General features: G+C 46.8%; 1 protein-coding gene across 24 annotated transcripts; it reads left to right on the forward strand.

The window, feature by feature from the left end:
- Window positions 1–3,648: 3,648 nt before the first annotated feature.
- Window positions 3,649–12,875, forward strand: LOC127345731 (pentatricopeptide repeat-containing protein At3g09040, mitochondrial). Of its 24 annotated transcripts, none has more exons than XM_051372238.2 (15): window positions 3,649–6,688; window positions 6,788–6,875; window positions 7,049–7,147; window positions 7,238–7,769; window positions 7,917–8,114; window positions 8,264–8,529; window positions 8,716–8,784; window positions 9,378–9,457; window positions 9,604–9,675; window positions 9,937–10,089; window positions 10,195–10,286; window positions 10,398–10,511; window positions 10,600–10,773; window positions 10,847–10,948; window positions 12,506–12,875. In XM_051372238.2, the coding sequence occupies exon 1, from the start codon at window positions 3,887–3,889 to the stop codon at window positions 6,575–6,577; it is 2,691 nt and encodes an 896-aa protein (XP_051228198.1). In that variant the 5' UTR covers window positions 3,649–3,886; the 3' UTR covers window positions 6,578–6,688; window positions 6,788–6,875; window positions 7,049–7,147; window positions 7,238–7,769; window positions 7,917–8,114; window positions 8,264–8,529; window positions 8,716–8,784; window positions 9,378–9,457; window positions 9,604–9,675; window positions 9,937–10,089; window positions 10,195–10,286; window positions 10,398–10,511; window positions 10,600–10,773; window positions 10,847–10,948; window positions 12,506–12,875. The 24 variants fall into 24 exon arrangements, with proteins under 24 accessions (XP_051228198.1, XP_051228207.1, XP_051228199.1 ...); XM_051372247.2 differs by having other exon boundaries at window positions 7,266–7,769; XM_051372239.2 differs by having other exon boundaries at window positions 3,649–6,668.
- The last annotated feature ends 10,930 nt before the right edge of the window (window positions 12,876–23,805 follow it).

The raw sequence follows: 23,805 nt of genomic DNA on the forward strand, positions 1-23,805 counted from the left end.
TATCTGCAGTTACCTGACAGATTCGGCTCGGGGGGCACCTAAACCAGATGAACAGGTGAACATGTGCAGATGAACATGTGTACAGTGAAACATTGGGGGCCGATTAGAAAAAATCGGCCAGTAAAAAAAAATCATATACAGCCGATGCAAGGACATCGACTTTAGAACTAAGAGACAAAGCCGATGCACAGCCATCGACTCTAATATAACTACGCAGGATCTACTGGCTACGTGTTCAAAGCGCGGATCTTCACCAAGTCCAGTTCAGTTGTGGGGCCTTCTGCTTCCTCGAGGGAGTAAAACAATGAGAGCTTCCTCAGCTGCCTTGAGCCGATTCTGGTGCCTGAACCTTCTTGTCGAGGATTTTCAACCCTTTGTGCTAAGGTGATCGGTTTTGGTGCATCCTCACCGATATTCTCGCCTTGATCAAGGCTCAGGGGGCAGCAGGCCTGGTAGATGCTCTGTTTAGGAGCCGATTGGGGTACCATCGGCTGATCCTTCGTCGCAACCTTCTTCAAAAATGGTGAGTTCTTGCAAAAGAAGATCATTGGGCCTGGTTGGAAGAATTTAAAGGTTCTCTTGAAGACTTCACATTATCCACCAGACCTCAAAATCATCAGTTGAAGAATTTAAGGATGGATTTAAAGGACCGATGCGTTGCTATCGGCTCATTATGCATAGGCTAACAGTCGACCAAGTCAGATGAGGAAAAATCGGTTAAATCAGCATAGAGGACATCAGCAAAATCAAAGGAAGTTTTTCATTAATAATAAGATTTCTTACAAAGAGGAGCCGATTGTTCAACAAAAGGGGACAGATTACTACTGCTAATCCTATGCTAGTAGGTCCCTACTCTAAGGGCTGTTGCCGTCTTCGCCGTTGCTGGGGTAGCTGCCGTCATTGCTGCTGTCGACGAGTTCCTCGTTGCTGCTACTGTAACCTTCAGCAGAGGTTTCTTCTTCGTCATTGTCATCGTCCTCATCTGACCAAGCCCAGCCACGGATGCGTTTTGGCGGCGGTTCGTCGGAGGAGGTGTCGTCCTCCTGTCCCTTCTTCGTGTCGGAGGAGATGTCTTCATCTTCGTCATCCTCTTCTTCTTCTTTGGTGATGGAGGTGAATTTGCCCCGGAAGGGAGGGTCGTCGTCGTCGCTCTCCGCCTCCATTGTTCCGTCAATCAGGAATTGGAGGTCATCCTCCCCGTCAGTTAGGGGCATGGCCCCATCTGACCAGACGAGGTCCTCGCCCTCTGGCACGAAATCGAAGTCCCACTCCCGCTCGTCCCAATGCTTGGGAGCGCGCCGGTTGTACGCCTCCATCTGGTTATGCCCTGGAATCGACTCGCTTGAGGAAGAGGATTGGAGAGGAACGGAAGAGGAGGAAGAGGACGACATGGCTATGGAAGGAGAGGGTTTTTTTGGTGCCGATAGCTAGAACAGAGGAAGGGGATGAAGAAGGCTAATCAATCGGCACAGTTAAATAAGGAGGAGCCTAGTGGAGATTTAATGCCATTGGAGTTTCCGAGGAGATGATGCTAAAGCTATCAAGTTTTACAGAGAGGTTGAGAAGACAAGGCATCATGATGAAGGATACTGCGGCGGTTCTACTCTGCCACGACATGACCCGACGAAGAAAAAAACAGAGTGATTTTGGAATTATCAATTCCAAAACCAGGGGGGCATGTGTTATCACCAGAATTTGACCGAGTCAGAGGTGGGCCGCGATCAAGATGGACTTGAAGATTATATACGGAAGGAATACGTGAATCGGCCTTATATGCAAAGTTTGGGCTAGTTGGCCCTTGTATCTGTAACGTAGTAGATTACGTGTCGGTTAGTTAGAGTTTGTCTCGTGCACGGTGGGGATTATTCCCACGTTAGAAAGTCCCTTGGACTATAAATATGTATCTAGGGTTTATGAAATAAACAACAACCAACGTTCAACACAAATCAATCTCGGCGCATCGCCAACTCCTTCGTCTCGAGGGTTTCTACCGGTAAGCATCATGCTGCCTAGATCGCATCTTGCGATCTAGGCAGCATAAGCTTCTTTGTTGTTCATGCGTTGCTCGTACTGAAGCCTTTTTGATGGCGAGCAACGTAGTTATCTTAGATGTGTTAGGGTTAGCATTGTTCTTCGTATCATATGCTGTCGTAGTGCAACCCTTGCATATCTAGCCGCCCTTACACCTATCTTAGGTGTAGGGCGACACCCGCTTGATCATTATTTAGTAGATCCGATCCGTTACGGTTGCTCCTTGTTCTTCAAGGATTAGTTTAATATCTGCAATAGTTAGGCCTTACAAAGGGTTGGAGGATCCAGCGACGCGCAGGGTGTCGTTTGCTAGCCCTAGACAGGATGTTCCGAGGATCAACCTCGTGTTGGTTTTTAGGCCTTGTCTAGGACCGGCTTACGATCATCGTACGTGACCGCGAGGCCCAATCGTGAGTAGGATGATCCGATTATGCGGTGAAAACCCTAAATCGTCGTAGATCGCTTTAGCTTTATCTTGATCAAGCAGGACCACCATATATTCGTGCACCTCGTACGAATCATGGGTGGATCGGCTCTTTGAGCCGATTCACAGGATAACCTGAGAGCCGATCGAGACTCGTATTTAATGTTTACGTGTATGCCATGCAGGAAACTAAGCGAGGCATCTCCATCACCTTCCTGACCAGGTATAGGTCAGGTGGCACGCCCTTATACTAGCATCGGACGTGTGTACCAGAGGCTTTGCGGGCCGTCGCTCGGAGGGACCAGGGCCAGCCGCAGCCCTAAGTTGTTCCCGGCTCTACTGTGTTGCCCGTCGCTGCTCGCCAGTGGGTTTCTGACCGCAACAGAACCACAATATTGCAAAAGGGTGTAAAGGTAGAATACCACCAAAACTGAAAAGTTTTAGGTATAACATAGGCTAAAGTCTAATCTAAAAATTGTATAGCCTTAAATAATGTAGTAACCTTGACAATTTTAATTACATGATCTCATACACGATTGATTGAGGCCCTGAGTTTGAAGAGCAAAGATGCAAGAAACAATCAAGCAAATGCCAACAATATAACATATTTGATATCTACAGTCGAGCAACAAGAACCAAGTCAATCTGCAGTCAAACCACAAGAACCAAACCAATGTGTAGTCAAACAACAAGAACAAATGAAATCAGCGGTTAATCATCAAGAAGCTGAATCGGTAGTGAACCAACAAAAATCAAGGAAATCAACATTCCAACAACAACAAGAACCCAGCCAAGCAAGAACATGCTAGGGAAGACCAAGCAACTCAAGCTGGTTCTGTTGAATCTAATGAGAATGAATAAAGAACTAGAACCTTTTCTTTTCCATAGTGCGATATGTCATTCTTTCTGCCACATTTTTTAATGGAATTTGATTTATCTTATCTAAGCATTAATTCGGAGCAAATACATTAAAACTAATTTATTGTATAGACTTTATTTTATACAAACAACATGATATATAAATAAATAGCATTATTATTTGCCATTAAATTTGTGTTCCTGTATTTTTTTCGAGATTTTTCTGTATTATACTTTAATTGTATCACTCTTTTTTAGCTTCTAAAAAAAACTTAACTGTATTATACTCTGGATAAATTTTGGGCGAGACCAGGGAGAAGTAGAGAGGAGGACCCAATTCTTAGCCCAGCCCAAGGAAAAGGCCGGGCCCAGCATCTTTCGCTCGCTGCGCACTCCCGGCGACCCGAGCTAGCCGGCGCCGCCCCCTCCTCCCGATGCGCCGCCGTCCATACCCACATCTCCCCTGTACACCAATACCATGATCCAGCCGCGGCGGAGGCGAATCAGCAGGGGAGCGAACTCGTGCTCCTACCCAGCTCAACCAATCGATTTCGTTCGGGGACTTCGACGCCGATGGCCCGACCGGCGGCGGCTGCTGCTTTCGACGCGTTCAGGCGTCTCAAGCTCTCCTCTGACGGACGGCCGGACCAGTTCGACCTCGCGGCCGTCCTGTCCGCGTGCGCGAGGCTGGGCGCTCTGGCCTCCGGCACGCAGGTGCACTGCGACGCCGTGAAGAGGGGCTTCTCCTCTGCCGCATTCTGCGCGGCGGCGCTGGTGAACATGTACGCCAGGTGCGCCCGCGTGGGGGACGCCCGCATGGTGTTCGGCGGAATCGCTTGCCCGGACGCGGTGTGCTGGACGAGCATCATCTCTGGGTACCACCGAGCTGGGAGATACCAGGAAGCGCTGTCTCTCTTCTCGAGGATGGTCAAGATGGGATCTTCACCGGACCAGGTGGCCTGTGTCACCGTCGTTTCCACTCTTGCGAGCTTGCGGAGGCTGGAAGATGCCACGACATTGCTCAAGAGGATGCCGGTGCCAAACTCGGTTGCTTGGAATGCTGTCATCTCCGGTTACGCACAGCGGAGTGGGAGCGAACATGAGGTGTTTGGCCTGTATAAGGATATGCGGAGCCAGGGATTATGGCCCTCTAGATCAACTTTTGCGAGCATGCTCAGCGCAGCAGCCAATGTGGCGGCTTTCGTCGAAGGCCGACAGTTACATGCGGCAGCGGTAAGGCATGGCTTGGATGCAAATGTTTTTGTGGGAAGCTCTCTGATCAACCTTTATGCGAAATGCGGCTGCATCGGTGAGGCGATGTGCGTGTTTGACTTCTCCTGTGAAAAGAACATTGTCATGTGGAATACGATGCTTAATGGGCTTGTTCGAAATGATCTTCAAGAGGAGGCCATCCAAATGTTTCGGTGTATGTTTAGGCTTGGCATTGAGGCGGATGAGTTTACATTCGTCAGCGTACTTGGTGCGTGCGCCTACATGGGTTCCCATTGCTTAGGAAGACAGGTGCACTCTGTGACAATCAAGAATTGCATGGACGCAAGGTTATTTGTTGCTAATGCAACATTAGATATGCACTCGAAATTTGGAGCTATAGATGATGCCAAAACAATATTCAATCTGATTGCTTACAAGGACAGCGTATCATGGAATGCCATTATTGTTGGACTTGCGCATAATGAAGAGGAGGAAGAAGCAATCCGTATGCTCAAACAGATGAATCTTGATGGTGTAACACCAGATGAGGTTTCTCTTTCTACTGTAATTAAGGCATGTTCCAGTATTGGAGCTATTGAGACTGGGAAGCAAATCCATTGTCTTGCCGTGAAGTATAATATCTGCTCAAACGACGTGTTTGGTACCTCTCTGATTGATTTGTATTCAAAACATGGAGACATGGATTCTTCTAGGAATGTTTTGGCACAGGTAGGTGCAAGCAGCATAGTCCCAATCAATGCTCTAATCGCAGGTCTTCTGCAGAACAGTAGAGAAGATGAAGCTATACAGTTGTTTCAGCAGGTTCTTAGAGATGGTTTGAAGCCCTCCAGCTTTACATATTCAAGCATTCTTTCTGGCTGTACTGGACTTCTCAGTTCAATTGTTGGGAAACAACTGCACTGTTACACATTGAAATCTGGTTTTTTGAATGATGATACTTCTCTTGGTGTTTCGCTGGTTGGGATATATTTGAAGTTCAAAATGCCTGACGATGCCAACAAACTCTTGATAGAGATGCCAGATCTCAAAAACCTGCTCGAGTGGACAACTATCATTTCAGCTTATGCTCAAAATGGTTACAGTTATCAATCGTTGCTGTCATTTTGGAGAATGCGCAGTTATGATGTTTATTCAGATGAGGCCACATTTGCAAGTATTCTAAAAGCTTGTTCTGAGATGGCAGCTCTTAGTGATGGGAAAGAGATACATGGCCTCATCATTAAATCTGGATTTAGTTCTTATGAAACTGCAACTAGTGCTCTCATAGACATGTACTCCAAGTGTGGGGATATCATTTCATCCTTTGAAGTCTTCAAACAATTGAAAAACAAGCAACGTGTCACGTTGTGGAACTCCATGATTGTTGGGTTTGCAAAAAATGGTTATGCTGAGGAGGCACTTCTGCTTTTTCAAAAGATGCAGGGGTCACAAATAAAGCCTGACGAAATTACATTCCTGGGTGTCCTAATTGCTTGTGCTCATGCTGGCTTAATTTCTCAGGGCCGGCATTACTTTGATTCTATGAGCAAAGTCTATGGATTAATGCCTAGAATAGATCATTATGCGTGTTTCATTGATCTCCTCGGACGAGGTGGTCTTCTTCACGAGGTTCAAGAAGTTATAAACCAGTTGCCATTCAGACCTGATGGCGTGATCTGGGCAACATACCTTGCAGCATGCCGAATGCACAAAGATGAAGAACGGGGGAAAATTGCAGCAAACAAACTTGTTGAGTTGGAGCCACAAAACTCATCTACATATGTGTTGATATCAAACTTGCATGCTGCAGCTGGTAACTGGAGTGAAGCTAAGATAGCCAGAGAAGCAATGCGAGAAAAGGGAGTGGCAAAATTTCCGGGATGTAGTTGGATAACAGTAGGAAACAAAACAAGCTTATTTCTTGTACATGACAAGAAACACCCCGACTCTCTAAGCATCTATGAAAAGCTTGATGATCTTACTGGATTGATGAAGAAAGATGCTGATGTTGAGGATTATGATATGCTTATTTCAGCTGGAATGTTTGCTTGAGGAGTGAAGACCTTTTTGAACTAAAATGCTCTGCTTATGAACTGAGGACCTGTCGACCTGATGTCATATTCTGGCTCATCCAGGACTTTAGGTAGACCTTCTGTTACTGATGTAAGGAATTTGGTATGATGTGCATATTATTTTTCCAAACATATGTGGCCATATAAATTAGCGAGTTAGATTCTGACCGTTTTATTTGCTGCACTATAGCATTACTGCATCAGCACATCATCAAGGACTATTGATTTCATTTTGTTCAAGGGTGTTTAGTTATGTGTGATCCAACTCGCCTGTACAGGTCCTTTTCTAGTACTTTCTATAGATTAAGTAATTATTATACACTATATAAAAGTTGAATTATCCATTCATTCCTTCAATTACAGTGTGACGTGTATGATTTTTCTGGATTGTTTCCTTATCTCTTCACGGACTATTTATTTGTAACTTTTTTCCGCTGTTTATTTTCTTCAGCGGTTCTCGGTTGTCGGTTACCATGGAACGGCCAAAGAAAGAGAACCAAGGAATTCTCCACCGCATTTTTCCAGTGTGTTATCCCACCGCTTTGACTAGGTATATTCTTTTGACGCGTTCTCTCTTGAAAAATTCAGTGCCACTTTGTCTCCCTGCGCCCTCTTGATTTCCACGTCCACTCTTCCTCAGGTCCTTCTCTTTCTTCCTCCGCGGCTAGGTTTTCTTCGAGGAATGGATTCGTTTCCAGATATGGGGACCCAAAATTTGGGCGAGTTCGTCGTCCCAGGAGGTCCTTTATTGGAGATCCATGGGCCCCCTTGATTTTCACAGGTTCTTGAAAGCTAGATGCCTCTTTGACCCGTCTTTGCATTATAATTCTGCCTAAATTTCGTCAATTTTGCTTCAATGCGTGCGTGGTTGACCTCAAGTGCCTCTGTTCTTGATCCGCTCCATGGTTATCCATCATGGATGCATATGAATCCTGAGCCCGACGCGAAGTGGGAGACGTGCCTACCCTCTGCCTCTGGCGAAGTTGATGTTGCCCCGTCCCGCTTCCGGGCTTCGACATCAAGCTCACCTGGTTGTGCTCACCCACAACCCCCATGGAAGAATATCTCCGCGCCCAATGTTTTCTTTGTCGGTCGCGCTGTCGCGGCTTCCTCATGTAGAGGTAGAGGGGGTGGCTGACATTGGCTGCGCCGGCAGCAAATTGGAGAAAAAGGTTGGTCTTAATTTTTCATTTCCTTTCCATTTCCTTTTGGAATTGAATCCATTTTCTTCCTTTTTCTACAATTGAATCAGTGTGGACGGCAGTGCCGTGCGTTGCTGTCCGTTCTACCTCATCCTGGTTGCACGTTGCGTCCTCCAGGTTTCATCTTCGTCCAGTGGGCTCCCGCTCTCGGGCATGTTGAGGTAGGTCCCTGGATACAGCGGGAGGTTCAGGACTTCCGTCTCGTGGGACAACACTGGACGGCCAGCGCGCTGTAAGTGTGGAGAACACCTTTGAGAGGTGACCGCCAAGGTCAGCAGGGCTGTTGAACAATCTCGAGAAGCAGAGAGAATCACGGTACTCCAGTATTTTCGGTTTCTCATTTTCTTCCTCTTTTTTCCAATTGAATATGTGATTGTTTGATGAATTAGAGTGGTTCGGTCCCAGCAATGATTACATGATGGATGGTGCAAATCAATAATTGACTGTGTGTTGAACTGATACAGCGTCAAGTTTTCTTCAGTGGAGTAGATGCAAGTTTGCTATCTGTCGGAAGACACCAGTGTGAGCCTTGATATAAATCGTTGGTCTGCAAGGTCTTCTGTTGCACGCTGAGATCGGTAGTCGGGATACAACGGCAGGTTGTCGTCGACTAAGGCTGGAAGGTCTGCTGTTGCGCGTCGAGATCGGCAGTCGGGCTACAGCGTTAGGTAGTCGTTGACTACGGCCTGGAGGATGATGTGCTGCCTCCTCTAGAATACCGCTTCAGAAGGTCAGCTGAAATCTGTGTGCACTTGCCAACCTTCTTACTGAAACTTTTCAATACCAAGTTATATTTTTTCCTCGAATTACCATCATCAGATATTGTAGTCTATGAGTGTGTTCTTACTGTGAGGAAATGTCATACCATGGCTGTAGCTGCACCTGGTGATATTATTTGGCTTAATTTGTATTGTAGGATGGTAGAGAACGATGAGGAGATATGGAGGATCAAACTTACACCTAAAGCCAGGAGGTCCATATAGAGGTAAAAATGGATAAAAGCTGCAGAGGCAAAGTTGGTTTAATCCTTTGATGCATACTGTACTGCGTAGTTTCTTGGAAATTAATACGCTGTACCCGCACTATTTGTAGCAAATAGTTTGCATTGTCATTAGGCTGTTTTGAACAGCTGTTTGGGCATAGAGGCTGATTCCGTAAAGCTTAGAAGTTTAAATCATTGTATTGCTTAACATGAATAAAAGAACTAAGCGCATATAGATCAAGGAATTGATTATGTGTGTGTGCTACTGTTTTAATTTTGGAAAGCTCTGTTTCATGGAGCAATGGACTATGCTTGGTTGCTCCAGATATCTATGTTATGCATATTTGATGTTTTAATCCTGTGATGATCTCAGATGAAATATCAAATAGAAGATGGCAAGGTAGTGAACTTACAGAAAAAACCTAGAGACATTAATATGTGATACTCTCTCTCTTACACATTTGATTTCCACTGAGAAAAAAACATGTAAGTACATAGGTTATATTATCGTGATATTCAGGTAGGTCACTTTTTGAAGTTGAAATATGTAGTGTTACCGTTGTACAGATTGGAGCTTTTAACATACTTTTTCTCAGATATGTTGTTAACGGTGGAGGTGGATCATGGCTGATAACCCATGCCTCATGGTCTCCAAGTGGCAATGGCTGCTGCGTAGGTTGGTTATCATTTCAGATACATGTTCTTTTTCCCTGTTTAGAGGTTAGTTTTGTTAGGCTGTGATTTTCCTTGATGTAGAATATTCAATGCTGAGTTGGCTGTGGTTGACATGAACTGAGTTCAAGACTTTGTTGGTCTATGCAGATGAACGGACATCTGAAGAAGTGAAGATTGACAGGGCCATAAAAAAATAATTTATACTTTCTGATGTACAAGGTTCCCTTCAATGCCTATTTGTGCATACATGTTTCCTCTTGAAATAGTAAATTGAAGTGATCCTAAAAGCAATGACTACAGTATGATATATGCATTTACTTTAATTTTTTGCAGGAAATAAAACACTGATCTTGCATATTCAGAAAGTTAGCTTCCCTATTTGCATCTTACATCTAATTAACTTTTCGTATCATAGCAGTTGCGCACACCGAACATTTCGTGTTTCAATATCTGAAATAATCCGCACTACTTCTCTAGCAGTAGCATCATGAAGCAGCACACAAACCCCGGCAGACCCAGAAAAATTCTGCAGTACTCTCTCTCCAAGAAATGCCAAATGCACCAGAAGATACCAAAGCTTGAGGAGCCGCGCCGGCCAGAGATATCATGGAGACTACAGCCTTGGATGTAGAAGTAAATGAAGATTACAGGGTTATCTATTACTTAGATTTTCTAGGAATAAAATTGCACAGCATATACCTAAACACATATACTAAACAACAATTTTCTTTTCTGAAGGATGTCAGCTCCACAATTGGAAAAAAAGAAGAGGAAGGCCAAGGCATCAGCCGGCCAGAGATATCATGGAGACAACAGGCTCAGATGTAGAAGTAAGTAAAGATTACAGGGTTATTTATTACTTGGATTTTCTAGGAATAAAATTTTCCCACCAAACAATTTCTACATAAACACATCTACAACAACGATTTTCTCTTCTGAAGGACTCCACGATTGAAAATAAGAATAGAAAGGCCAAGGCATCAGCTGCTACACCAACCAAGAAGCAGATCGACGAAGAACTCTTCCCACACAAATAAAGATGTTAGCACTCCGAGGTAAGCACTAGTTAACCACAAGTTGAACACATCAATCATCATTTTTTGCAAAACATGCTAGATTTATCTTTTTTATTTTTTCTCGCAGCATACCGGAGATCTGTCCACAAGAACATATCAATTCAGCTTGAGAACCCAAAGCAAAAAAGTACTACTGCGAACTTACTTACCGTCCTAGCCAGCAAGTCCTCTTGACGTACTGCAAGTTAAATAGTTGTTAATTAACTATGTATAATTCTCTCAGATGCACTCTTCTCCTCCGGTAATAGTCTGCTTGCTAGAGTTGACTACTCTGAATGTTATGTATAATATTATTGACCCAAGTACTGTTCCAGGCTTCCAGCTAGCATGAGCCTTCGGCATGTCCCAACACGGAGCATCTGCTGCTTATTACAGCTACACCATCCTCTGCTCATGAGTCACCCTGCTTATCAGAGGTAAACATTGTAGTGTCGACAAGAAAAATGATCTGCTCTACTACACATAGCAAGCATCATTTTGTGGATGCATCACAGACTATTAAAAACACACCCCAAAATAGATAACACTAACCATTTATGCCAACAGATAAGCACCACGGGCGCGGCTTGCCGCCGTGCCAATGCTCCCTAGTTACCTATATAAAAGCTGTAGGTGTTTGCTGAAATTTTAACCATGCCACGTTAGGTTTTGTCCTGTAGATGTGCACGGTTCCTCCTTCCCTTTTTTTGACGTTTTGAATCAGCTGCGACCGGCTCTCTTCCGGTGTTGTTTTCATTTTTTCCGCTCCCTCCTGGTTTCTCAGTTTGAATCTTTCTTTTGGATCACGAGTATCGTCGGTCTTCTGGTAGACTTGGCCACGCATTTGTTTTCTTTCCATTGGTCTTCTCTCTCGGTTTCTCTCGGGATAACACAGTCAAAGCGGCGGCGGACAAAGCGGTGCCTATGAAACACGATCAAATAATAGGGCGGTTGCTTTTGCCCCTATTTTCTTCACTGCCATCCTCTCTTCCTCTCCATAATCCATCGCCCATGTCTCCCTCTTTGGCTGCAGTGCTGCCTACCGAGCGGCGCCACACGACGTCCTCTCTCTGGAATTTGTTGACGGCGTTGAGGAGGAGCTCGGGGCTCTTCTTTCCTTCCCTCTAGCGGCACGGTGGAGGACGACTTAGCCATCCCCGTGGTCAGTCACATCTCTCGAGTGGTTGCCGGTGGAGCGGTGGGATTGGATTTGGGGTGGAGCTCCAGCCTCCTCTCTAACCGAATCGGGGCCGAAGGCCCGCGACCTCCTCTCCCCCTCGCTGACATGGGGCCCAGTCACAGTTCCTCTCTATCCAAGACCTCTTTTTCGAGTGCGCTTGGCTGAGGACAGCAAGGGGAGGAGGGAGATGTGGCGCCCAGCGTTGGGATCCCTCTCCAGCGGCCGATTCTCCTTCCTCGAACAGTTTTTGGCCACACCATTCCCCTATTAAATGCATTCATTCTGGACCCTTATTCTCCGCCGCAGCCTAGAACACAATGGCTCTGATTAGCGTGGGAAGCACCCTCCCGACGGCCAGCTCGTGTGGTTCCGCAAAACAGACCCCACCCGCAGGTCGATTTCTTCTTCCCCAATACTTTTGTACATGGTTTGGATTCCCCATTGTTCATTAGATCGAAGGTATAGTTGGTTCTGAATGATTGGCACAAAACATCCAATTATGTTAGGTGCTCTGGTTGTGATTTTCATGCCTAACAGGTGTTTGTTGTTGTGCCTGTAAGAACCTAATCAGTGTATTGTCAGATTTCTCATTTGGTCTATGAAGACAAAAGTAAAATTTTCAGCCAGTTAACTCATGCACATAAGATGCAGTGTAGCTGGGCCGTTTGCTGATTAACTCATATACTTCACAGCCCACTTTCTATGTATTAAAATTGTGTATGTGTAATACCCATTTCTGGATTACCTGTCCATGCACTCCAGATTTGCACCAACAAGATCTCAAGTCCTAATCTTTGTTTCTATGGTTTTGTAGGTTAATGTTGTGATGCATGCATGTATGCTATGTGGCTCAGTGGAGGAGATCCTCCATGGTAGCATGAGACTCAACGGATTTTCTTCGTCATTATGTTCTGTTTTTTTTTATGCTGACCGGTTTTGATTCTGACTCTCCTAGGTTTGTCTCTGTTGCTTGGTCATCTTCTGCTGTTACCTTCTACATGCTTCTCCGTTTGCTTTCAGTTGTGGTCCCCTTCTTTTTCGTTTTTCTGGTATGTGGTGCTGCCGATAGAAGATTAGTTTCTGTGTGAATTTTTTTTTTTTGGTTGGTCTGTGATTCCTGTGTTGAAAATTGAATGTTGATTATGCATTGTCAGTTGATTGATTGATGTTTGTATGATAGATATGCAGCTGACTAATGGTACATGGTTGAGCTCGACATCATAGGTCGAACTGGTAACTGATGCAGGCAGCGCATATGGATTACTTAGGTGAGGCTGAGTATGGTGCATGCGACATGGAGGGGGTCTCACCTGGGCTTGCCTGCGCCGTATAGGTACATCATTGGTAATTTTGGGATTACACACATCTAAAAGAGCAAGAGTATGAATGGGGTTAGGGCTTGAATTGATTTGCTGCAATTCAGGTTAATTAACTCTTCATTTCATAAATTAAAGAAATCATATTCTTTTTTTGGCTGTGTAATAAAAGTTCTGATTGTTCCAATGGTAAACTATTCTGACTACATCTGACATGGGCTGCTCATATCCGAACCTTGACTACCTCATGTTCTTTTTGAGACTTGTCCATGATATTCTGAATTTGAATGGCCCAAATAGGAGAGCTATTGTAGTAATTTTCGGGACTTACTTGAATTGAATCAACGGTGTATGGCACGCAGGTATACCTCCCAAGCACTTCAGAAACACTCGCACTTGATGGCAAAACCTGGGTACATTGGCAACAAGGAACTCCTAGCTCAGTGGATGAATCAAATGTGAACATGCTGTTCACTAGCGCATAATATTTCCTATCTCCGTTGCCCGGAACAATTTCCACCGGCTGCGCATTGTTGTCATCACCATCTCACGCGGTAGAGTGCTCATTGGTGCCCGAAAAGCCTTCGGTGGTAAGTGGAGCGGTAACTGTAGAGCTCGCCTTGGCACATGCCCTGCAAGAAAAAAAAAAATAGAGCAATATCATAAACTGCATGCAAATGCAAACCGACTAATTTGACATCTAATTTGAGAGCGAACTAACCTGATTGTCATAATGCGGTCATAGGAGGCATGAATTCGGAGGAAGTAGCCGAGAAACGCCGCGGAAGCTAGAACACACAGCCACAACACGGTGACCGCGACGAGTTTGCCAACAAGAGCAAAAGAGCCTAAGAAAAGCATGGCCACCGTGGCGAACCAGAGGATTACAGCAGGAGAACCGTCGTCCCCGAACACTGCCCCATTCAGCCAACCTAGCACGCATAGGATGTGGATGAAGAGAAGGAAAGCGAGGCATGCTACAGCTGCGTCCCCCAAAGGGATTTGGGGCGCGCCGGACCAAAAAACCGTTCCATCCGCGTCCCCCAAAGCCCATTTTTGTCCGGCGCGTCCCGATACGGTGTCCGGCGCCCCGAGCCCGTCCCCGTCCCACAGGGGACGCACCGGGGACGCCGGGGCCGACTCGTCAGCGGCACAATAAATTTTAACCTAACCGTCGCCTACCTCGCGACGGAAGTTATTGGCGCGCAGCGACGGTGCAGTTCCCGCAGCGACGCGTCCCGTCGCGCCTAGCTCTGCGTGCCGGCGTTAATGAGCGCCACCGCTCCTCCGCCTCCCTCCGGCCTATAAAAGGGCCGCCTCTCATCGTCCCTCTCACATACAAACCCTAGCGCCTCTCTCCCAAACCCTAGCCGCCACCATCTCAACAAGACTCGACGCTATGTCTGGTAGAGGCGAAGGCCGACCTCGCGGCCGTGGTCGTGGTCGTGGTCGTGGCCGCGGCAGAGGTGAACGCTCGCCGTCGCCTCCCACGCCGTCGGTTTCATCGTCGGAGATGGACGTGGAGCCGGACGTGCTATTCGAGTTCGTCCTCGTCCTCAAGGGCGACCCGCGCGGCATCCAGAGGCTGCCGGACTCCTTCGCCGACTACGTCGTCGGCGACGACCGTCCGCGCACGATGCATCTGCGGGAGGCTTCGTGCGGCTACTACCGGTGGATCGTCGACGTGATCTACGACGCTCGCGGCAAGATGTACCTCAACATCGGCTGGGAGAAGTTCGCGCGGCACCACAGCCTCGAAGCCGGCTTCATCCTCATGTTCTCCTACTTCGGCGACAAGGACATGAGCGTCAAGGTCTTCGACGAGACGCGCTGCCGCCGGGACTACCACGGCGACAGCACCGACGAGGAGGACGACTGAGTGTTTTTTCGCAGCGAACACGTGCACGGAGGTTTCTGCATGTTCGCCTCATCGGTAGAACCAACAAGGGCACCATCCTCCCGCTGGATTTTCCAGTTTAGGTGACTGGGTGTGCCGAGTGTTCTTTCTTAGCAGCGAACACAGGAAACCTTCGATGCACGGCCTAGTTAGGTTTAGTTTCTTTGCAAAATTTTATATTTGTGTCCACGACGGTTCAAACTATGTATTAGTTTGTGGAAAACCATGTTTCTAACTGTGTTTTCGTGTAAACCACGTTCCCAATTATGTATTAGTTTGTGAAAATTGAAATAAAAATGCCAAAAAAAGTATTTTAAATGTTTGGGGGAGGCGTTTGGGGGACGCGGCTGGGGAGCGACGTCCCCCAAAGGCGGCACGAACAAAACACGTCCCCCCAAACGCTCAATCCGGCGCGGTTTGCCGGCCGCGTCCCCCAAAGGCGGCACGAAAAAAAAGCAAACCGCGCCGGATTGAGCGTTTGGGGGACGTGTTTTGTTCGTGCCGCCTTTGGGGGACGTCGCTCCCCAGCCGTGTCCCCCCGGCGCCCCCCCCCCCCCAAACATTTAAAATACTTTTTTTGGCATTTTTATTTCAATTTTCACAAACTAATACATAATTGGGAACATGGTTTACACGAAAACACAGTTAGGAACATGGTTTTCCACAAACTAATACATAGTTTGAACCGTCGTGGACACAAATATAAAATTTTGCAAAGAAATTAAACCTAACTAGGCCGTGCATCGAAGGTTTCATGTGTTCGCTGCTAAGAAAGAACACTCGAGGGCACACCCAGTCACCTAAACTGGAAAATCCAGCGGGAGGATGGTGCCCTTGTTGGTTCTACCGATGAGGCGAACAGGCAGAAACCTCCGTGCACGTGTTCGCTGCGAAGAAACAACACTCAGTCGTCCTCCTCGTCGGTGCTGTCGCCGTGGTAGTCCCGGCGGCAGTGCGTCTCGTCGAAGACCTTGATGCTCATGTCCTTGTCGCCGAAGTAGGAGAACAGGAGGATGAAGCCGGCTTCGAGGCTGTGGTGCCGCGCGAACTTCTCCCAGCCGATGGTGAGGTACATCTTGCCGCGAGCGGCGTAGATCACGTCGACGATCCACCGGTAGTAGCCGCACAAAGTCTCCCGCAGATGCATCGTGCGCGGACGGTCGTCGCCGGCGACGTAGTCGGCGAAGGAGTCCGGCAGCCTCTGGATGCCGCGCGGGTCGCCCTTGAGGACGAGGACGAACTCGAACAGCACGTCCGGCTCCACGTCCATCTCCGACGATGAAGCCGACGGCGTGGGAGGCGACGGCGAGCGTTCACCTCTGCCGCGGCCACGACCACGACCACGCCGCGAGGTCGGCCTCCGCCTCTACCAGACATAGCGTCGAGTCTTGTTGAGATGGTGGCGGCTAGGGTTTGGGAGAGAGGCGCTAGGGTTTGTGTGTGAGAGGGACGATGAGAGGCGGCCCTTTTATAGGCCGGAGGGAGGCGGAGGAGCGGTGGCGCTCATTAACGCCGGCACGCAGAGCTAGGCACGACGGGACGCGTCGCTGCATCGCTGCGGGAACTGCACCGTCGCTGCGCGCCAATAACTTCCGTCGCGAGGTAGGCGGCGGTTAGGTTAAAATTTATTGTGCCGCTGACGAGTCAGCCCCGCCACTCCCCGCCTCGCTTTTCGGTGTGTCCGGCGTCCCCGGTGCGTCCCCTGTGGGACGGGGACAGGCTCGAGGCGCCGGACACCGTATCGGGGCGCGCCGGACAAAAATGAGTTTTGGGGGACGCGGCTGGAACGGTTTTTTGGTCCGGCTAACGAGATTCTTGTTCATAGTAGGGACATGCTGCACGTTCCTCAGCTGCACGATCTTCCCCGAAGTGAACTTCAGATCTACCGTGCCAACACCACGAACAGAAGCATGTGACCCATTCCCCATCAAGACGGAAGAATCCCGGGCGACCTGGTAAGAAGTGAACATGGATATGTCAGCACACACATGAACATTAGCACCTGTATCAATCCACCAACATGGAGATTGAAATACCGAAAGAACAGTAAAGAGATTACCGTACCCATCAGCATTGCTAGCGGTCACCGTGTTGACTTGCCTCGCCTTTTTCTTGCGGTCTGCCCTCTCTGGACAGTCCTTAGAAAAGTGGCCAGTCTCTCCACATGTAAAGCAGCTCAGATCTGCTTTGTTTATCATCTTCTTCTTCTTGAAGGTTGTAGTCTTCATAGGCTTATTGAAGGAGGGCTTGTTATTCCCTTTGTTCTTGCTGTAGGGTTTCTTCTGCACCATGTTGGCGCTAGACTGACCCTCTCCTTTCTCAGTATTATCCTTAGCCCGAGCTTTCTCCTCAACATCAAGAGATGCTATCAGATTTTCAACTGATATCTCCTGTCTCTTGTGTTTGAGAGTTGTGGCAAAGTTCCTCCATGAAGGGGGCAACTTAGCGATGATGCATCCAGCCACAAACTTGTCAGGTAAGGCACACTTAAGGAGTTCAAGCTCTTTCGCAATGCACTGTATCTCATGAGCTTGTTCGACTACAGAACGGTTGTTAACCATCCTGATGTCATGGAAGCTCTCCATGATGTACAGTTCACTGCCTGCATCGGTTGCACCGAACTTAGCATTCAGTGCATCCCAGAGCTCTTTACCATCTGTTATGTGCATGTACACATCACACAGACGATCAGCAAGAATACTTAGAACGCATCCGACTAAGAGATTATTGTTTTCCTTGAACTTGTTTTGATCTTGGTCAGATATAGTTCCTTCAGGTAAACCATCAGTAACTTCGAACACTTTCAGATGAGTAAGCCAGAGCATGGCCTTATACTGCCACCTCTTAAAGTGCACACCGGTAAACTTATCCGGCCTCAGTGCATCAGCAAAACCAGCCATTGTTAACTCAGGAAATTGCCTACAATTAGGTTTTTGGATTGTTGGAAAATTAGGCACAATTTCCATGATTAATTCCATAATATTAAGCATGACGACAATAACTACTAACATGTGAAACTCGAACATACTAGATGTAGTGATCAACATGAACAGTAGCAGAGCAAACAGTACAACATCCATCGCTAAACAGATCGAGATATGTCGCACGTACCGATCTGGTGGAGGTGGCGGTGGAGGTGTAGCAGATGATGTCGCGGTAGTAACGTTGTTGACGACGGGGACGACGGGTCAAAGTAGACGGCGTTGAAGACGACGGTAGGCAGCACCGCCCGACTTGGACGGAAGGCGACCCGTGATGAAGAGCTTGAGCAGTCGCGCAGAGCGCTTCCCAAAAACCTAATTCGCCCTCTCGTACAGGATCGCAAGGACGAGTGGTTCCGGAGACCTGCTCTCCCGTTCGCCGATGCACGTCGGCGAGCGGGATGGAGCAGGCTACGATGGCGGCGCAAGCAGAGAGAGGTGGAAACCCTGACTCGTGTATTCAGTATAGATAGCCCACGATCCACTCACCACGAGCACGACACGACGCGTCGCGACGAGCGAGGAGGAGGAGGAGGAGCGCGCGCGTGTAGCACTCCTATTCTCACTCACTTACTAGTGGTGGAACAACCCACCTTATAAGGTGGTCTAACTTCCTCCCAACTTTTCATGTGGGACTAAACTTTCCACCTCTTGCCACTCCCTAGTGAGCTGCCACCAACTTGGCCTCAAACTCACAAGTCTTCCACTATGTGTGGGCTTTGAGATTTATAGGAAAATCTGAAATCTAGTATGGGCCACTAAGTGTAGGCCCAATATTTCAACAATATTTTGTTTGGCCACTGGCCGTTGTTCTCGTCCTTCTCTTTCTCTGCGTGCGTCCAAAACGGATCGGAACAACGGGTCACTAGCGTCGGACGGATGGTGTTTTGTTGGCTTCGGTCTTCCCAAACCAAACCGCGCCCAGGTGGACTGGTGGAGGCCGCACGCGGCAACGCTCCAAAAACCCCAAAAGCCCTCCGCGGCGCGTCCTCTTGCTCGCTGGACAAACTCAAGTGGGAGAGCAGCGATAAGTTCAAATTTATTTGGTTTTGGAAGCTTTTGTGAGGTGTGTTGCTTGTGAGTTAAGGCTCCTCCAGTGGCTGCCCCCTCCCGTGTGTACGTGTTGCAAGCTGCCAAAACGAAATCCACTCGATGTTGACCGTGCAGCAATGTTTAGCACGAGTAGGGCCTTGCAGAAACCGCTGTTAGAAAAAAAATTGCTGCCAAAATGGCATCGTGGAGTACAATACAACCCAATGAACCCATGGTTTTGAATCTGTATTATCCTTGTCTACGACCATTGTTCTGTTTTTTTATTTATAATTGTTCCTTTGTCCAATTCAGTGTATACTTCAACCTCTCACAATACAACATTGTGTTGTTTCCTGAAAATACATACCTGTACCCAATGGCGAAGGACAAATATATTTTGAGGTAGGGCAGACCTTAAATGATGTAAATGCTAAAATAGTTCTAAAACAGTAATGATATATATGGTTCAAACACAATAACTTAATACAATAAAAATAAAAATACATTTGATTATAAGTAGAGCCTAAAAATAACAATAATGCAAACTCAATGGCAAAACTTTACCTCTTTTTACAAAAATATAATGCAATTCAAACAATCAAAACGTTTGATTATCCCTCGTTTGATGTGTAACTCGGTCTTAATTATCTTTGTTGCTGCTTAGTTCATTCCAATTGTTGGTACCGCTACGGGTAAAATCAGTGTCATCTTAATGTGGTGATAATACAGTCGGAGAAAGTACGACGTTCCTTTCAAATATCTAGAGATCTCTAAAGTCTCGAATTATACGAGTATGAATAATGAACAACTCGAGCTTATCTTGTATATACTAAGGTCAAGTTAATGATAAATGTCTATAATACAAGCAATGTTATTCACATTAAACCTAAAATGGGAAACTGTGTTTTTTTTTGCGGCTAAAAGAGGATTTATATTAACTCATACACGAGGTCATGGTCTAGGACCTAAAGCACACAGTCAGGTCAGATCCAAGCCACAACTCGATAAGTTTTTCTGATCTTCCAAGATTTGCAAGACGGTGACTAACCATGTTCTATGACCGGTCCACTTTTACAAAAAAATCTTCCTACTACCGTTAACTAAGGTTCTATGAGTCTATATTTTGAGGTAAATAGTCTATGTTTTCGGTGTGTAACCGATTTTGCACAGTGTTTACTGAAACAAGCATAACTTTCTCATATGGAGTCCGTTTTCGACGTATGATCACCTAATTTTTTTCCAGAAAAACATGCGCATATAAGTGTATTCACCAAAAATCAAGGTAGGTTGGGTGCCCTACCTTGCCCTACTGAGAGCTCCGCCCCTTCCTATACCGTTTGTCTTTATTTCTAGGTCTAGTAGTGCTCTTCATATTATTTTTGATCAACTTACACCCTCTAATTAGAAATACAAGTTGAAACAAAATATCACTGTACAAGCTAAGCTACTGCTTCATCCATTTTTCAAATTTTTGTTTCAGATTCAGATGTATCTATTAAGGGCTACTTTAATTCATAGGATATGAAAATCATAGAAATATAAAAGCATATGATTGAGATGTTATGACTAGTTGAATCATGTAGGAAGATTAGTTGTGTTTGAGTGTGCCAAATAAATTTTTCATTAGATATGATCTAATGTTTTATTCCTATAAAATTTGCACTACAAGATTTCTATATGATTAATTCCCAGAGGATATCCTCCTATGAATCAAACAGCTAGTGTAGGAAAAATTCCCATAAGATTTAAATCCTACACAATTCTTGCACAAATTTTATGAATCAAAGAAGCCCTAACAAAATATGCCTAGATACATTTAAATTCTCGACAAAAATTATGAAGCGCAGGGAGTACGCTACTAGCCCCACCGTTAATTCAGCCTAACAACATACTTGTTGATTTCCCGCTAACATTGGCCAGTGGAACCGTTGTATTAGTGACTTCCGCTCTAAATCCTCGTCCCAATTTAGGCAAAAGCTAGACTAAAATGTGTCTAGATATTTTCTTCTTTTTTGCGAATAGGTTCTATGTTTAAAATAAATAATGAATAATACAAAGCACCTTAGGAAAAATGGAAATTACAACAAGATCTTTGAGAAGTCCTTCATCTTCAAGCTCCAAACCTTGTCAACTGCGTGCCGCTGCTGCCGCACCACCCGGACCGGCCGGGAAGTCGTCGAACGTGTCAAGAATATCACATTTGTCCAAGAAACGAAGAAGAAGGATGAACTGACGATAAAGCTCCTTGATGATCCGAAGATCTTTATAGCCAGAAGAAGCCCTTGAAGACCACACCACTCTCACAAGCTTCTTGACGTCACCGTTGAGATGGGGCTGAAGCCGGGGAGACCTTATTAGAATAGACACCGTCCCACCAAACACAAACCCTAGAAACAGCAAAAACATAGCCCTCCCACAGGCGGGGTCCTAGATCCTCCCCGCCTCCATGGCCTGGAGGCCACATAGGTGAGGCAGAACAGTCACGGTGCCGATGGGATGCGACGAATCCTAGTCGCTTGTAAGCGTGGGAGGAGAGGAGGGTAACGGTTCGGTGGAGTTTCTCCATCGGTTTGTAGATTTATTGAACCTAAGATCAATATTTAGAGCCGGCGTGACTACTAAAAAATAGCATAGTAACGTTGTCTTCTCATAATTTAGTGCAGACTTCGGAAGTTCCAAGTTCCAACCACAAAATCAAAGGTACTCCGCCTTCAGAATTGGACCGGCCGGTAGCTGCAAACAAAACTATCCAAGACTTCGGCATCAACGACCATGCCTGCCACTTGTCCAAAGGACAGGTTTCACTTCCAAAATTCAAGTCACTCGACTTCCCTCACAAATTGATTGTGAGGGAAGATTCAATGTATCATGCATTTCTGGGCATGTTGAAATGAGAATGCTAGAAAGTAGAGAATATTCTTACGAGAACCAGGACAACGATATGTTAAATTTGCCTTGACATAAATGGTACTACACTTGATGAGTATTTTATGATTTTGTGCCAAAAAATTGTTCTGATTAGATCTAGCAAACCTGGCCGAACTGACTTTTTTTTTTCTTCCAAAAGCTCTAGCCTACTCCTGTCTACCCACTATACCAAGTATGCAGCTCGATTTTAAGCGTTTCCCACAATGTTCAAAATCGTGGCGAGTGGAAATTTTATGTGAGGCATTCTGCCGCCTCGCATTCTTGGTTCGAGCCATCCCCGACGAGGTCGAGCCGCCGAGAGGGTATCCCACCGCATGCCACAACATTCCCACCACTAGTGGAACTCATGGTGCCTCCGATCCAACATCGCAAGCCCCGAAGGATTCGGCGCTTCGCGCGAAAACATGAAGGGACCTAAATGGCCGTGTATGACAACGAGAAACGTCTCCTACCGTCTAGTCACCGGCTTGAGGGGTGAATGGAGGTCCCTGGGCGGCTCAATGTCGGGGAGCCTCCGGCTGCTCACTCGAGGTAGGTGGTGTCGACGCCGATGATTCAAGGCTACCAAACCCTATCCACATTGGCCCTACGCTTCCCTTCTGAATTCACCGACGCCCTCTCCACACCCGACTCGGTGGACAATCCTCTCTACACCCATAGGCAGTGTTTGGTTGCACAGAATTCAACTCTGAATTCAATTGGCAATGGAAAACCAAATGAATGATTTCAATGGAATACCATAAAACCTGTTTGGATGCGCATGGTATTCGTTTGCAGAATCAAAAGACCAATGGAATTCTAAAACCTGTTTGGATGCACATTGTGTGGAATTGAATGTTTTTTAAACTTTGAACAATATAAACATTTGTAATATGAATGAAATATACACATATATATATTAGAATTATATTTATTTTTCACACAATAACAAATCAAAAGACCCGGGCGTCGGCGGGTGGCCTGGCGGCGGGTGGCGGCGGGCGGTGGCAGGTGGCGGCAGGCAGCAGCGGGTGGCCCGGTGGTGGTTGGTGGCGGCGCGGCGGGCGGTGGGTGGCGGCGGGTGGCCCAACGGCGGCGGGCGGCGGCGAGCGGTGGTGGGTGGCGGCGGGGCGATGGCGGTGGGCGGAGGCGGCGGCGGCGAGCGGTGGGTGGCGGCGCGGGCGACGGCGGTGGGCGGCGGGTGGCGGGCGGTGGTGGGTGGCGACGGGCGACGGCGGTGGGCGGCGGCGACGAGCGGTGGTGGGTGGCGGCGGGTGGCGGGTGGCCCAACGGCGGCGGGCGGCGGCGGGTGGCCCGAGCCAATTCCGAGCCAATTCAGAGGTCTGGACCTCTGAATTGGCGGGACAGAAAATTACACTAGCAGGGCTGGACCTCGGAATTGGCCTCCGAATTCCACGGCCCAATTCCAAACGCAACCAAACAGCCGAATTGGCCTTTTGGGACCTCAATTCCAATTCCGAGTCTCAATTCCGTGCAACCAAACACTGCCAGTGTATTTGCGAACATATCTGAAGGCAAGTTTTTATTCGATCTTTTTTTTCTACTTCTAGCAAGGTGCAACATATTTTTGTGAGCAATTGTTAACATTGTACACGTGTTCATCAATGAGTTTGTCCATGATGGATTTCTTTTTTGAGGACTCTTCGTCGTCGGATGATGATGAGATTGATGTCATCATTTTGCTGCTCGCCGTGCAGTATTGAGAAGTAAACAAAGAGCGGGCGGATTCCATGGTAGTTGGTGTATGGCTAGGTAATTGTGTATCTTGATCTATCCATGGTAATTGGTGTATGACAAATAATTAGCGATGTTAATTAATGCATTGCCGGAGATCGAGATCTCATGTAGTATGGCACTTGGTGCATCACAAACAAATCTTCAGAAGAAGTCATGTGCAGTTCTTTGTATGGAACTCATTGCATTGCACACACGTACACTACAGATAGGTCAAAAATATTAA

This window comes from Lolium perenne, chromosome 3 (assembly GCF_019359855.2).
Source record: "Lolium perenne isolate Kyuss_39 chromosome 3, Kyuss_2.0, whole genome shotgun sequence".
In the NCBI taxonomy this organism is placed as follows: Eukaryota; Viridiplantae; Streptophyta; class Magnoliopsida; order Poales; family Poaceae; genus Lolium; species Lolium perenne.

Coding starts and splice junctions, on each gene's coding strand:
- LOC127345731 (XM_051372238.2), top strand. CDS start 3,887: ATGGCCCGACCGGCGGCGGCTGCTGCTTTCGACGCGTTCAGGCGTCTC.